This window comes from Acipenser ruthenus, chromosome 3 (assembly GCF_902713425.1).
Source record: "Acipenser ruthenus chromosome 3, fAciRut3.2 maternal haplotype, whole genome shotgun sequence".
In the NCBI taxonomy this organism is placed as follows: domain Eukaryota; kingdom Metazoa; phylum Chordata; class Actinopteri; order Acipenseriformes; family Acipenseridae; genus Acipenser; species Acipenser ruthenus.
In genome coordinates, this window is record NC_081191.1 from 89430641 (window position 1) to 89443689 (window position 13049).

The 13049-nt window shown below is 36.3% G+C and overlaps 1 protein-coding gene across 2 annotated transcripts in view; it reads left to right on the forward strand.

Annotated features, from left to right (window-relative positions):
• Positions 1-13049, forward strand: part of LOC117435369 (POU domain, class 6, transcription factor 2-like) — a 170160-nt gene that overhangs the window by 140943 nt on the left and 16168 nt on the right. For both annotated transcript variants that reach the window (XM_059018734.1, XM_059018735.1), the window contains exons 7-9: positions 2518-2727; positions 5537-5705; positions 10205-10373. In XM_059018734.1, the coding sequence (XP_058874717.1) occupies positions 2518-2727; positions 5537-5705; positions 10205-10373 (548 nt within the window). The remainder of the gene's footprint in view (positions 1-2517; positions 2728-5536; positions 5706-10204; positions 10374-13049) is intronic.

The window sequence follows — 13049 nt, forward strand, 5'->3', positions numbered from 1 at the left end:
CTTGTTTGTTTGTTTTTTTGTTTGTTTTTTCCCATAGATCAGGAAAGGGGGGAGAGGTATATTCTAAGAATATAAATCGTGTTGTCAGTCTCATAGGTGGTTTTATAAAGTTCCTGCAGCTAGGCATGCATGCTAGTTAGGTTAAAAATACATTTGCTTTAAGCGACAACAACATTCAGAAGCGTTTATGGAGTGCGAGTTTAAGGTCCCTTTTTGTTATGCATTTCTACCTGTTTTTTCCTTTTGGTTGTATTTTTTGGGCATAGAGATTTAGATGTGCATGCTGTTTAGAGAACTTGGAGATACTGTATAGTATATGTAACATTTAAACCTCACACAATGTCCAAAACAGCAGTTCATGTTCAGTTTAAGCAATAATTCATTTGGTTACTAGCAGTTAATGATCATTTTTGGTGGTTACATTTTAATGCACCAACAAATCTTTTGTATATCGTTATTGTTTCTTGTGCATTATGACTGGTGACAGCTCATTTGCACTGTTGTGTTCCAGAGAGAGCATAGTGTGCAGAAAACAATGCAACATTTTTACTATTTTGAACCTTTATAAACTGTATAGCATTTGAATTGGCATAATAATAATTTTGTATGTGTTTATTATTCCATAATATGTGCCATGCTTGAGAATTGTGTAGTTGTTTAATCAAAGTTTGCTGATTTAATTGAGAGAGCTAAGAAAACAACTCCAGTAAATATAATATGATCAGCCATCATTTTATAGATTTCATAATTTCCTATATAAAATATCTATATATACTTTAAATACTTTCAAACAATAATGTTTAGTCACAACAGAACACAATGTAGGCTACAATATAGATAGATAGATAGATAGATAGATAGATAGATAGATAGATAGATAGAAATGTAAAATACACTAGCTCTTTTTCGATAAATCAGATTAATTCAGTACCAATTGGTTGCAAGTTTGCAGTTGGATACTTTACATTTTTAGAATCAAATATTATAAAGATTTTTCCCCCTTTAATTCACATCTAAAAATACAGTACACCGTCAAAATCATGATTCACTCAGTAACACCATGATTCTCATGTTTTTAAGCTTCTACTGCACAATATATTTTGTGAAAAGTCTAACACAGCCAGCTTTAAGAACATTGTAAGTTCATTGCATGAAAGGTGTCAGGTTGTTTTTAAGGCAGGATGCTACATATGCAGACTGATGCATTGAGAGGGAAAAGGAAACCTGAACCAGCACTGCAAATCCCAGGTGGCCGAGGGCACTTTCTGTCATGCCATCAGAGATCATATGTATGATCATGTTTTTATTATTATTATTATTATTATTATTATTATTATTATTATTATTATTATTATTATTATTATTATTATTATTATTATTAAGTTGGTTTATGCAAGGTTTACTTGAGTTAAACATAAACTAACAAGACGTTCATAAATCCCTGTTCTAAATATTAATAAACACTATTACTACATCTGTTCTCTCGACCACACTTACCAGAAGATATTACAAATGTCTAACGGCAACCTCCTCTTGTTGTGCTGTGCATTAACCAAGCTTGCCTCACAGCCTTTGCATGCACTTGAGAGACATTTACATCCTCTTCCCTTTCTTGTCTTCAGGCAGAGCAGGTAGATGTGTAGTAATGTGCAGGCGAGAGAAGGAGTCCCCTGTATTTTAGTGGTGACTCAAAAGGCCATAAACATTTTTCCAGCACTATTGCTTGAGGTCATTTATAAGGAGCAGATTTATAAAACTAAAAAGGATTTGTGAGGAATCCAATGAGACTAACAGAAAGGCTTATATAAATGTATTATATTTCACATTTGGAGCTGTATTGGATCGGCCATTTTTTTGTAGTCTTGAAATACTTCAGGTCCATTATTATAAAATGTGCAAATTAGACTTTTGTGCTTTGTGAAAGAGGACAGGCTCACATTATGAAGATGAAATGCTCCATGTTCTTAATTCAGTCATAACACTTCCAGTAAGGCTGCTATCCCTGCTCCATTTCAATCACTTGCATTACAAAGGATCATCAACTGCACAATATTTATGCTAGGTAAGATTTTTTTATTACGACATTATGGGCAGGATTTTCAAAAAACAGTGTTATTGTATCAAACTCATGGTATAGTAACAAGAGCTTTAGTAGCAAGTGATTTTCAAACGAAATGTGTTAATTAAATCGATCCGTTAATGCTTTGAAATAGAGTCGATGAGGTCATTAATGAATGCATTTTTCATTAAAAAGCTTAATTGTCACAGGTCACCTACATCACTTCCTGTCTCAATGACTAACGAGATCAAGAAAAATGAATGGAAGCATAATTTGCTGTTGCGAGCAGCAGCCAAATGGAAATAAAACATAATGGGAATATCTATGTTGTGTATAAGTTGTAAACTTCTGTATTATCCTTGATCAAACATGTTGAGCATATACCATTCTAGACCCAGAACCCAAGACCTGTCCACTGCCTGCCTTTTCCATTGTTACCATAGTGCTCTTTGTTCTAGATTATTGGAACAATTCCACTGATGCCTAACCCAGCAGTGCCATCAAGTCAGACAGGAGGTGTAACGCAGGGCCTTCAGATGCAGCCAATCACCCCTCAGCTGCTGACAAACGCCCAAGGCCAGATTATCGCCACAGTCATCGGGAACCAGATCCTACCTGTCATCAACACCCAAGGAATAACACTGTCGCCCATCAGGCCAGGCCAACAGGTACAAGATGACATGAGATTGAGGCTCTAGTGGTCATCACATGGACATATTTGGCCAATGCAAATTGAAGTTTGGCCAGGTCTAATCTTTAATTGGGCCCACCTTTAATTCACAAAACTGTATTTTATTTATTTGGTTAACACAAGTAAGAAAAACAGGTTAATAATTTCAACTTAATAAAGTAATTATTTAGTTTCGAATGAGCAGCAACAAAACAGCTGAATGCAGGTTTTCACGTGTTTGGGTTAAAGGAATAGCTGAAAACGAATCGAATATAATTTACCTTAGATTACCTTCCACCTCCATGAGGACACAGAGAGGAACAACATACAAGACTCACCCGATGAGATTCTAGAATCTCACTCATGTGTTTATCAGATTTTTTTTTTTTTGTAGTTTAGAGCTCATAATTCTAGAATAACCCGAATGGTTCACCAGTCATACAGTGACATATTTAGCATTCCTTTTAAACACCTGTTAAAACATGTTTCAGATGGAGCTAAAGGCACTTTCCTGATCCCCTGCAGTGCAATGCGAAAACATTCCTTTTCATTGGTGCACTTAAAATAAAAGACATGCCATTTTGACTCACCCTCTGAAACAAAAAGCCATCTACAAAACTGCGTTATACCGGCTTTAAGGTTACCCTTTATAACGCTGTAGTTGGGAGCCACAGTTAAGTGGCCTTGCTATTTGTGTTCTGCCTTATAACGAGAATACTAGTATTAGTGTAATGGCATTATGGGGCAAATGGGAGGCATGACTGTACCGCCTTATAACCTGTTCCGCAGTATAAAGGGCCACCTTATAAAGGGGAGCACTGTAACATTAAACACATCAACCCCCTTTATAGATGAACTATAATAGTCTTTATTTGCTTCCAACCCAACAAACAAAACATACTCATTCAGTTTTGCAGATGGTATAATTAATGTAAAGTTGATACATTTACTTGAACCAATAAATCATCAGGTTCTAATACCAATATTATATAGATTTTGTTTTATATATTACACAATGTATTTACAAAGGTGTTAATATCAAAAACCTCTACACACATATCACACTACACTCATATCAACTTGCAACATTGTACAAAATATATACATTTAATTACTTAAAATTATATTACCATCCGTAATATTCCAATTAACATCAGTACCTACTGCATGATACCACAAAATATATTTAGTAATATTAAGGATTTGGGGTTTGTTTTGCAATTAACACATACATCATCTTGTACATTGTAATATCTACATGTAATTATATTTTTTTCTTTGTGATTATCAATTTATATCTATATGACTTTACAACTAAACACAAAGCACATTATGCTACATTCATAAAGAGTCCAGTAACAATTACAAACTGTAGATTAACCACGATCTGCTGAAGCCAGTATGTATTTTCGTCTGGTACCACACTTGTAACACCTGACATTCTGTGTTTAGCATCACTTCAGAACTTCCCAGGTATCCAGAAAGACCATAAAATCAATCAAACAAACAACCAAGCTGTATTAAAAAAACAACCTTTAAAAAAGTATTTTTTATTATTGTTATTTAGAAAAAACAGTACCATCATAGTGCTAGTCCTATAGCTTGATATTTTAAATGCACACATATGGTGTATGAAACATTCTCTCAAAATATAGCTGACAGTCTAAACATAACTCAACAGAATGATGCTAAAAAACACTCTTATGAAAAGGAGATCCATAAATGTTGTATTTACATGCATTTCTAAAGCTATCAGCTATCTAATGGCATACAGTTGAAATAGAATGTAGTTCACATTAATGAAAAAAAGAAAAAGACAGGCATTCTTGATCCTCCATATGTTTGGAAGCATGAAGTGAAAATATCTGTATTAGACGATAATAACCTGCATCTTTGCAGATATTTAGAACTATAACAAGCAACCCCTGTCACTGCATGGCATTACTATGAGGCTTCTAAGAAGTGCATTAGGAAGCCTGTATATTTCAAGAGCATTACATTGGAATTAAATTGGCCTAAATAATGTAAGAAGGCATGTTTCTGTTGAAACACTTAGCCTTTTTAACATCGTGAATTGGTCCTAAACGTTTCTGTGGGTGTACCTCCTGGTAAAAGCTTCTTGTGACCGGATACTTCCCTCCCTCTTTCTAGAAAGACATCCAGGCCATGTTTTAAAACCAGCCCTAGTAAGGCGAGACCTTGCCCAGTCAGGCTAGTAAAGGTATTGATTTTAGCTGAACTAAGCATTTTTTTTAATCTGGTCTGGATTTCTGTGATAAGACTAACCAGAGTCATATGTGTGCTTTACTACCCAGTGAAGGATCAGTGAAACACTGCCCGTTGGCTGCACACTGTGTCACTTCAAGGTTTAGTGGTCACCATCTTCCCAAGATCCTATTTGAATCTTTTTTCATTTTAGTAACAAAAGAGGATTACCAATGTCATGGTTCTTTTATTGTAATGACATTGATTGTTAAACCTTCGGAGAAAAAAAAAATAGCAGATAAAAACGTTTAATAATTATCTCACGGTGATTGCGAATCCCCATTCTACAGGATATAAACAGCGAATATTGATTAAAGATCAGAAGCTATAAACAATTGCATACACCCCTTTCAACACACTTTTTTATTTACAGTATATACAGTATATACGCGAACGGATAAAAGATTCATAAAAAAAAATAGTAGTGATGTTATTTATAAAACAAAAATAATTGGTTCAGAGGAATGCAACATTGAAATAGAAACTGTTGTCTCCAGTGTCCACGGTTCACTTCTTGTGGTTCTGTGTCTTTGTTCCTGTAGCCCCAGCAGACACAGGTAGGTCCAGCATCCTCGCAGACTGGCCTTCGCCACTTGACACACAGCCAGGCCTCCATGTCACAAAACCCAGTGTGCCAGGCCTCCTCCTCCTCCTCCTCTTCCTCCACATCGTCCTCTTCCTCAGCTCTCAGTGTTGGACAGCTGGTCAGCAGTGAGTACCCCTTGTTCCAATAGATCCATTTTCTCAAGCGCGCTGTCTCTTGCTCTCCTGCTTAGGGAACTGGACCAGTTAACATGTTGATGTGACATTTACCACACACAGGCAAGCTTGCATACAAGGCTTTGGAAATAACGGTGATAGCACTGTTAGTAGGGTGCAGGGCTGCTGGGATGGCACTGAGTTGAAATGATAAGTCTGCAAGATGTTCAACTCTTTCAGCACAAGGATAAACACTTTATAAACACTTCATCAGTTAGATTTCCTAGACAAATAAAGGTCTTCAGTGCTGGAAAGAGTGTGCTTCACAATAATGTTACATCTTACACTAAAGAGATACTTGGGTTACTATATTATTTTGTTGTATAGCCTTCTGTGCACTATGCTTCATCAGTAACAAGGCATTGGTGGCTTACTAGTTTTTAGCATTCCCTGAGGTAGCTTTAGCTGCAGGAACACAAGCATCCTCCCTCCCTGAAGCTCTCTAGACACACAGCAGCAGCAGGGGGTTCTGAATGTTATATGTAGCTCAGGGAAGCAAGTGTAAACCAAAGGAGCTCATTTAATTCCTGAATCTTTGCAGTTTTTACTTTTAACTAAATGGACCGGATTTTGTGTAATAATAATGGTACACCTGTTGTTTTTATTTTTTGAGTTGAATGTAAATACTAAAACATCTAACTAATATTAATGGCCAGAGAGTACACTTGAGTGTTTAAGACATCGTTTTCCACTTTTTCACATTTGGAAAAAAAAAAAAAAAAAGATATCTTTAAGGTCAATTAGAATATGGATAGGAGATTTCCTGTAACCTGATTGATCAATCGGGTGGGCTTAAACTCTGATTAAGCCCACCTGAATGTTAGTATTCAAACTCTGTTTATTCACCGTTCCAAATCAATCCGCCTGAAAATCTATATACTGTATGATAAATAAATCAATCGGTCAATAGCTCAAGGTGAGCATTTAAAATCTTAAAATTCTACTTATTATTATTATTTGTTTATTCAGCAGACGCCTTTATCCAAGGCGACTTACAGAGACTAGGGTGTGTGAACTATGCATCAGCTGCAGAATCACTTACAACTACGTCTCACCGAAAGACAGAGCACAAGGAGGTTAAGTGACTTGCTCAGGGTCACACAATGTGTCCATGGGTGAAGTGAGATTTGAACCGGGGACCTCCTGGTTATAAGCCCTTTTCTTTAACCACTGGACCACATAGCCTCCTTTCTTTAACCACTGGACCGCACAGTTTGTGAAGAAGGATATATGTTCATATACAGTATGTTCATATTATTTTGTTGTATGTAATTTATCACCTGAAGAACTCTCTTCTACCGACATATGGTACCACCCACTTCCTCTTGGAAAAAAAACCTTAGGAAACATGATGCCAACATTAAGTAAGTTGGTCAACCTGAGTAAAAGGTATACAAACCACTGCTTGCGGTCCACCGCAATACAACTATTACACTATGTAACACAATTTTTGTTCCTGGGTAGTAATTGTTATTTCCTAGTTGCTTATGCCTCAAAAGTATAGAAAATGGATATTATTCCCCACAAACTTTGCTTTTGTGACCAGGACAGTGATATTTTGAAATTTACCTATTTCCAATGAGAAAACGGGCGAATTTGTGTCTTTTCGTTCACATAAAGTCAGAAAAAAACAACATATGAATCCAAATTAACATGTATTTATACTGAAGTAATACCAAAATGACTACAAAAGATTTAGAAGTGAGTAGTTTTTCGAGATTTACGATTATACTGTAAATCACTTTCACGAATCAGCCCCCAAATGTAGTCTCCCATCATGTTCTTGTTATACTGTCCTTGGTAGCGGCGTTCAAAGTCCAGTATATCCTGGTGGAAGCGCTCGCCTTGCTCCTCCGAGTACGCTCCCATGTTCTCCTTGAATTTATCAAGATGAGCATCAAGGATATGGTCTTTGAGGGACATCCTACAGCCCATTGTGCCGTAGTTCTTCACCAGAGTCTCAACCAGCTCCACATAGTTTTCGGCCTTGTGATTGCCCAGGAAGCCCCGAACCACTGCGACAAAGCTGTTCCAAGCCGCTTTCTCCTTACTAGCGAGCTTCTTGGGGAATTCATTGCACTCCAGGATCTTCTTTATCTGTGGTCCAACAAAGACACCGGCTTTGACCTTTGCCTCAGACAGCTTAGGGAAGAAGTCTTGAAGGTACTTGAAGGCTGCCGACTCCTTATCTAGAGCTCTGACAAATAGTTTCATAAGGCCCAATTTGATGTGCAGTGGTGGCATCAGCACCTTCTGGGGGTCCACCAGTGGCTCCCACTTGACGTTGTTCCTCCCCACAGAGAACTCGGTCCGCTGTGGCCAGTCCCGCCTGTGGTAGTGCACCTTGGTGTCCCTGCTGTCCCAAAGGCAAAGATAGCAGGGAAACTTGGTAAAACCTCCTTGGAGACCCATCAGGAATGCCACCGTTTTGAAGTCTCCTATGACCTTGATGCCATCTCAGAAAAATGCAGATATGTATCCACTTAGGCAGCTGGAACTAAACTGAACTGGTAGGCTTAAGGCCCCTGTATTTATACTACTATTTATATTACTGGAAAGTTCTAGAAAGTTCTAGAAGTTACTCCAAGTTTACTCAGCACTGAATCTATCTGGAATGTTCTGGAAAATAGGTAAATTTCAAAATATCACTGTCCTGGTCACAAAAGCAAAGTTTGTGGGCAATAATAGCCATTTTCTATACTTTTGAGGCATAAGCAATTAGGAAATAACACTTACTACCCAGGAACAAAAAAAAAAAAAAAAATTGTTACACGGTGTTATCTAATGCCGGTCTAGAATGCTGACAAATTATGGCAGTAACCGGACATAAAAATGAGTCTTCGATTAAAAGTTACTGGGCACCGGATGAAAAGAGAGACAAACCTGGTCTCGCATATTGACAGAAGGAGGAGAAAATGCTAATATTGCAATACCATCACCTGTTTTAATTTTTTCAAAAGAGGCTTACAATCCATCGACTATGCCAGTTTCAAAAAATGAACTTTCGTCCGGCATGTTTTCCAATATGCTGAGCAATTGTACCGTTAATGGAAACATTCACATGAATAACTACTAAATAATTCAAGGCATCCAATTTAACATGCAGGCCTATTTTACTAAAATTAATTTAAAAATAAACGTTCCTCTTTATCGTTCACTTCAGTGTTGTTGTTTTTCCTAATACTATATATAGTTTTTGTTTTATTTGTAAGTTAGCCTATATCTCCCAGGAAATGTATGATGACTTCAGGTTTGGATGTTTCGCAAAAAAACTATCGTCCAATCACATTGGCGGAATGCTGCCGCCTGACAACAACTATCGTCCAATCACATTAAGCGGAATGCAGCAGCCTGGCATAATTCTAAACAGACCGCATAACAAAATGTAATCAGCCTCAGCAAAACCTAGTTTTGATAAAATCACAAAAAGTACTTAATTTTTATTTATTTTTTCATTTGTAATGTATCCATATTCTAATAGCATTTGAGCCCTCAAGAGCGGGCTTAATGATGTGGTAATGCCCTTCTCGTTATGTTAATATAACTGCACAAGGTGGGCATTACCACACGATTAAGCCTGCTCCTTCTGGCTCAAATGCTTAATTTTTCTGTATAGATCTGAGGTTCATTATCTGTCTGAAAACATGTTGCTGTATATAAAATTATTTATTGCTACACTGAATTATACTTGAATTGTGCAGACAGTATTACTTCAATAAAATGCATTCTTATGTATTTGTTCTGCTTAAGGCATGAATATGCACAATACATATCCAATCTCTATTCAAGGTCATAGTGTTCAATGAAGGTTTTGATTACTGCAGCCTCTTTCTAACACTGTCCTTGAGCAGCACAATATGAATAGATTGAATATAGGCAAGATTCTGAGATTCATAACATGCAGCAGGACAGGATAATACAAAGGGATTCAAAGCTAGATGCTGAAGCTGTTGCTACACCGAGTTATCTTACATGAGAGAGGAAACAAACAAATAACAATTCTATAAAACACTATCACTGGACAGCTTCACTCATTGAAATCTATGAAAGCATTCGTCAAAAATGTTGTCCCCTTGATTTGTTTTTTATATATTCTTACCTGAGAATTTATAATTAGTGTTGTGATGTTATGAAACCATCTACAGGTTAGCAATGCCTACTATAGTTTATTAAATAAAATCAAACTAAGTGAACACCGTTATTTATTTGTTTGTTAAATGCAAAGTACATCCCTCAGGGTCCATGTAATAATGAAATTATGTTTCAAACGGATTACTTCTGACTTCTTCGGATTAACATGATTGGATTGTGTATTTATACTCTCTAGAATATTGGTTAACAATATGCAGCACTAAATACAGAAATAAAATGTTGACTAAATGCCTGTTCAAAACTGCAACATATTTAAAGCAGTTAGTGGCAGTGAGTTTCATTCTTCTTATTTTTTTCAGACCCTCAGACAGCCCCCAGTGAAGTTGACGGAGTAAATCTGGAAGAAATTCGAGAGTTTGCCAAAGCTTTTAAAATCCGCCGCCTGTCCCTTGGGCTGACACAGACACAAGTTGGGCAAGCTTTAAGTGCCACAGAAGGTCCAGCATACAGCCAGTCTGCCATCTGCAGGTAAACATATACCATAGTCCCATATGCTTCAGTCATCTACCTCACACAGATAACAAATAATCATTCATGAAGAAGAAATATATTTTTTTAAATTAATTGAATAGCCAAGTGGTATTGTCTTAAAAAGGTGAGCCAAGGCTAGGTTTGAACCAAAGGTACTGTATTTAAGTTATAATATGTGACATAAAACATATAATTATATCGCATTACAAGCCAAATAATCTATTTTTAAATAGCTGAGAGGTGATTTAAATTTAAATGTAGCTCCCAGTTGGTATTAACTGTAACTGATTAGCAGGTGCTTACACTTTTTTTACATAAATAAAAAAATGACTAGATAGATAGATAGATAGATAGATAGATAGATAGATAGATATTGTCTGCATTTTAAATAAAGAAGGTATTTGAAAACGTATTTGTATATCCAGTGTTTTTAATATAAATCCAGACATATTAAAACAAATATTTTGATGTTGCTGCACAGCAATACTTCTTCTTCATAGGTATGATATAGATATTACATTTTCTTCTTGCTGATGGTGTCCTGTGGTTAGCTTATTCTAATTACAAATTAAATATTTGAGAATATACCTCATTATTCTGCAACCTTTTAACTTTTAGTCTGTCTTAAACTGTGCCACAGGATGGTGCTTGTAAAATGATAGGGGAGATAAAACATGGGAACATGTTACTTTTTAGGATGGGACTGAAGTTACAGTTTCTACGAATCAGACACACTTTTAGTGAAATGAAAGCAGGGACTTGAACTGGTACTCCAGTGAAATGATGTTATCTTGGACCCAGAGCTTTCTTTTGATTTCCATATTAATTCTGTTATCATTTGAGATATGTGGCCAGATGAAAGTCTGTGCTGGATATGAGGGATGCAGAGATGTTGATTTATGCATTTAGAACTTCGCATCTTGATTACTGCAATGCTTTGTTTGTTGGTATACCTTCACTAAACTTAGAAGGCTTCAGTTCCACTGCTTAGGACCTTACACTGGTCACCAGTGAGCTACCGAATTGACTTTAAAGTTGCTGTAATAACTTCTGACCTTCATGGATTAGAGCCATCCTATCCAAGAACTACTAACTCTGTTATTCCTCCTTTTGAGATCAGAAAATGCAGAGCTTTTAATTGTTCCAAAAAGTCATATAAGTGAGCTGTTTTGTTTTTAACTTTGTACAGTGCTCTGGGGTGCCATGGCGTGAAAGGCGCTACATAAAAATGCATTTGTATTGTATTATATATATATATATATATATATATATATATTGTATAAAAAGCACAGCAAACAGAAGGATCAGAAAACATATTTTTTTAATAGAGTCATCACACTGTAACTTAAGTATTTAGAGTAATGTATTTTACTTATTAACATCATTTGGAATGTCTGAGCACTTTCAACCTTAAAATGGAAAGTACTTTTGTGCTTCAGCCTTACCTGATTAAAAACTGGGCTATCATCAATTTTTTACCACATTTAAAGTGCATGTATTTTGTTGATGCACAGGACTGTTTATCCAACCAAGTACTATTTACTGTTAAAATTTTCATCAAATCAATGTCAACAGGTCTATGCAAATCGAAAACGCTCTGGGCAGTTGACCAGTTGCTTATAAGGTAGGCTTGTAACAGTGCAGTATTCTTAAAATCATGCATAAAATATTAAAATCTAACAGCATTCAAATGTTTATAACACACATTAAAATACCATAACTAAATCATAAAGACATCTTTACCCTTTCAAGTTTGTTTGTCTTACATCAGAAAATAACGTAAAACAAATTACTGCCATCTTACTGTTGGATATCCTTTGCAATTTTTACTTTATTGGACAGTTTATTAAACAAAGTATTGCAAGGTTTATAAAAGCACGTTTTTCAGTTTCCTTAACTGAAACACACACACACACACACACACACACACACACACACACACACGCACGCACGCACGCACATAAAATATTCAGCTTAATAATATAAATGTTAAAATGTAGTTGCTGCTAATTAGAGGACAGTGCATATCAATACCTACTAACTAAGGTTCTGTCGACTCTGTGGATATTAAGGATCCCATTGACATCCTCCGGAGCAAGTCAGAGATGTTAAACTGGTGTCATGGAGGGAAAAAAAAACTAAAAAAAAAACATTGTACTGTAGTCAATATAGTTTTGGCCTGGCTAAATTCCTCTCCGATTAATTCTCAACAAACATGGGGCTGGACATCCCTGGATACTGGAAATGAGATGTTGCATCTCACTGGATCGGTCTTGATGATGATGAAGAGGAAGATGAAGATGCAGACTTTTGTTAATAGCAGCATGTCATCAAAGATGAGCATGACAGTCATTCAGCGTTCTAGTCCCATTCAGTGCTTCAGTGCTTAAAAGGTTAAGTAGTTATAACTAAGCTCCATCAGCATAGGCAACACTAAACACATGTTTATGCATGAGCTGGCAAGTGCACTTTTAAGAGTGCAGGGGAATTACTTTATTTATTTTTCCTCTTGGGCGCTGACTTCTATCCTCTCCGCCATCATTGAAAAGCCAGGAAACCAACTCTTAACTCATTTCAGTGGATTTTGCTCTTGTTGATCCATGAAATACCCTGTCTTTTTACCTACTCTTTATATTTGTTAATGCATTCCCTCCAGAACGGCAGTGTACTTTT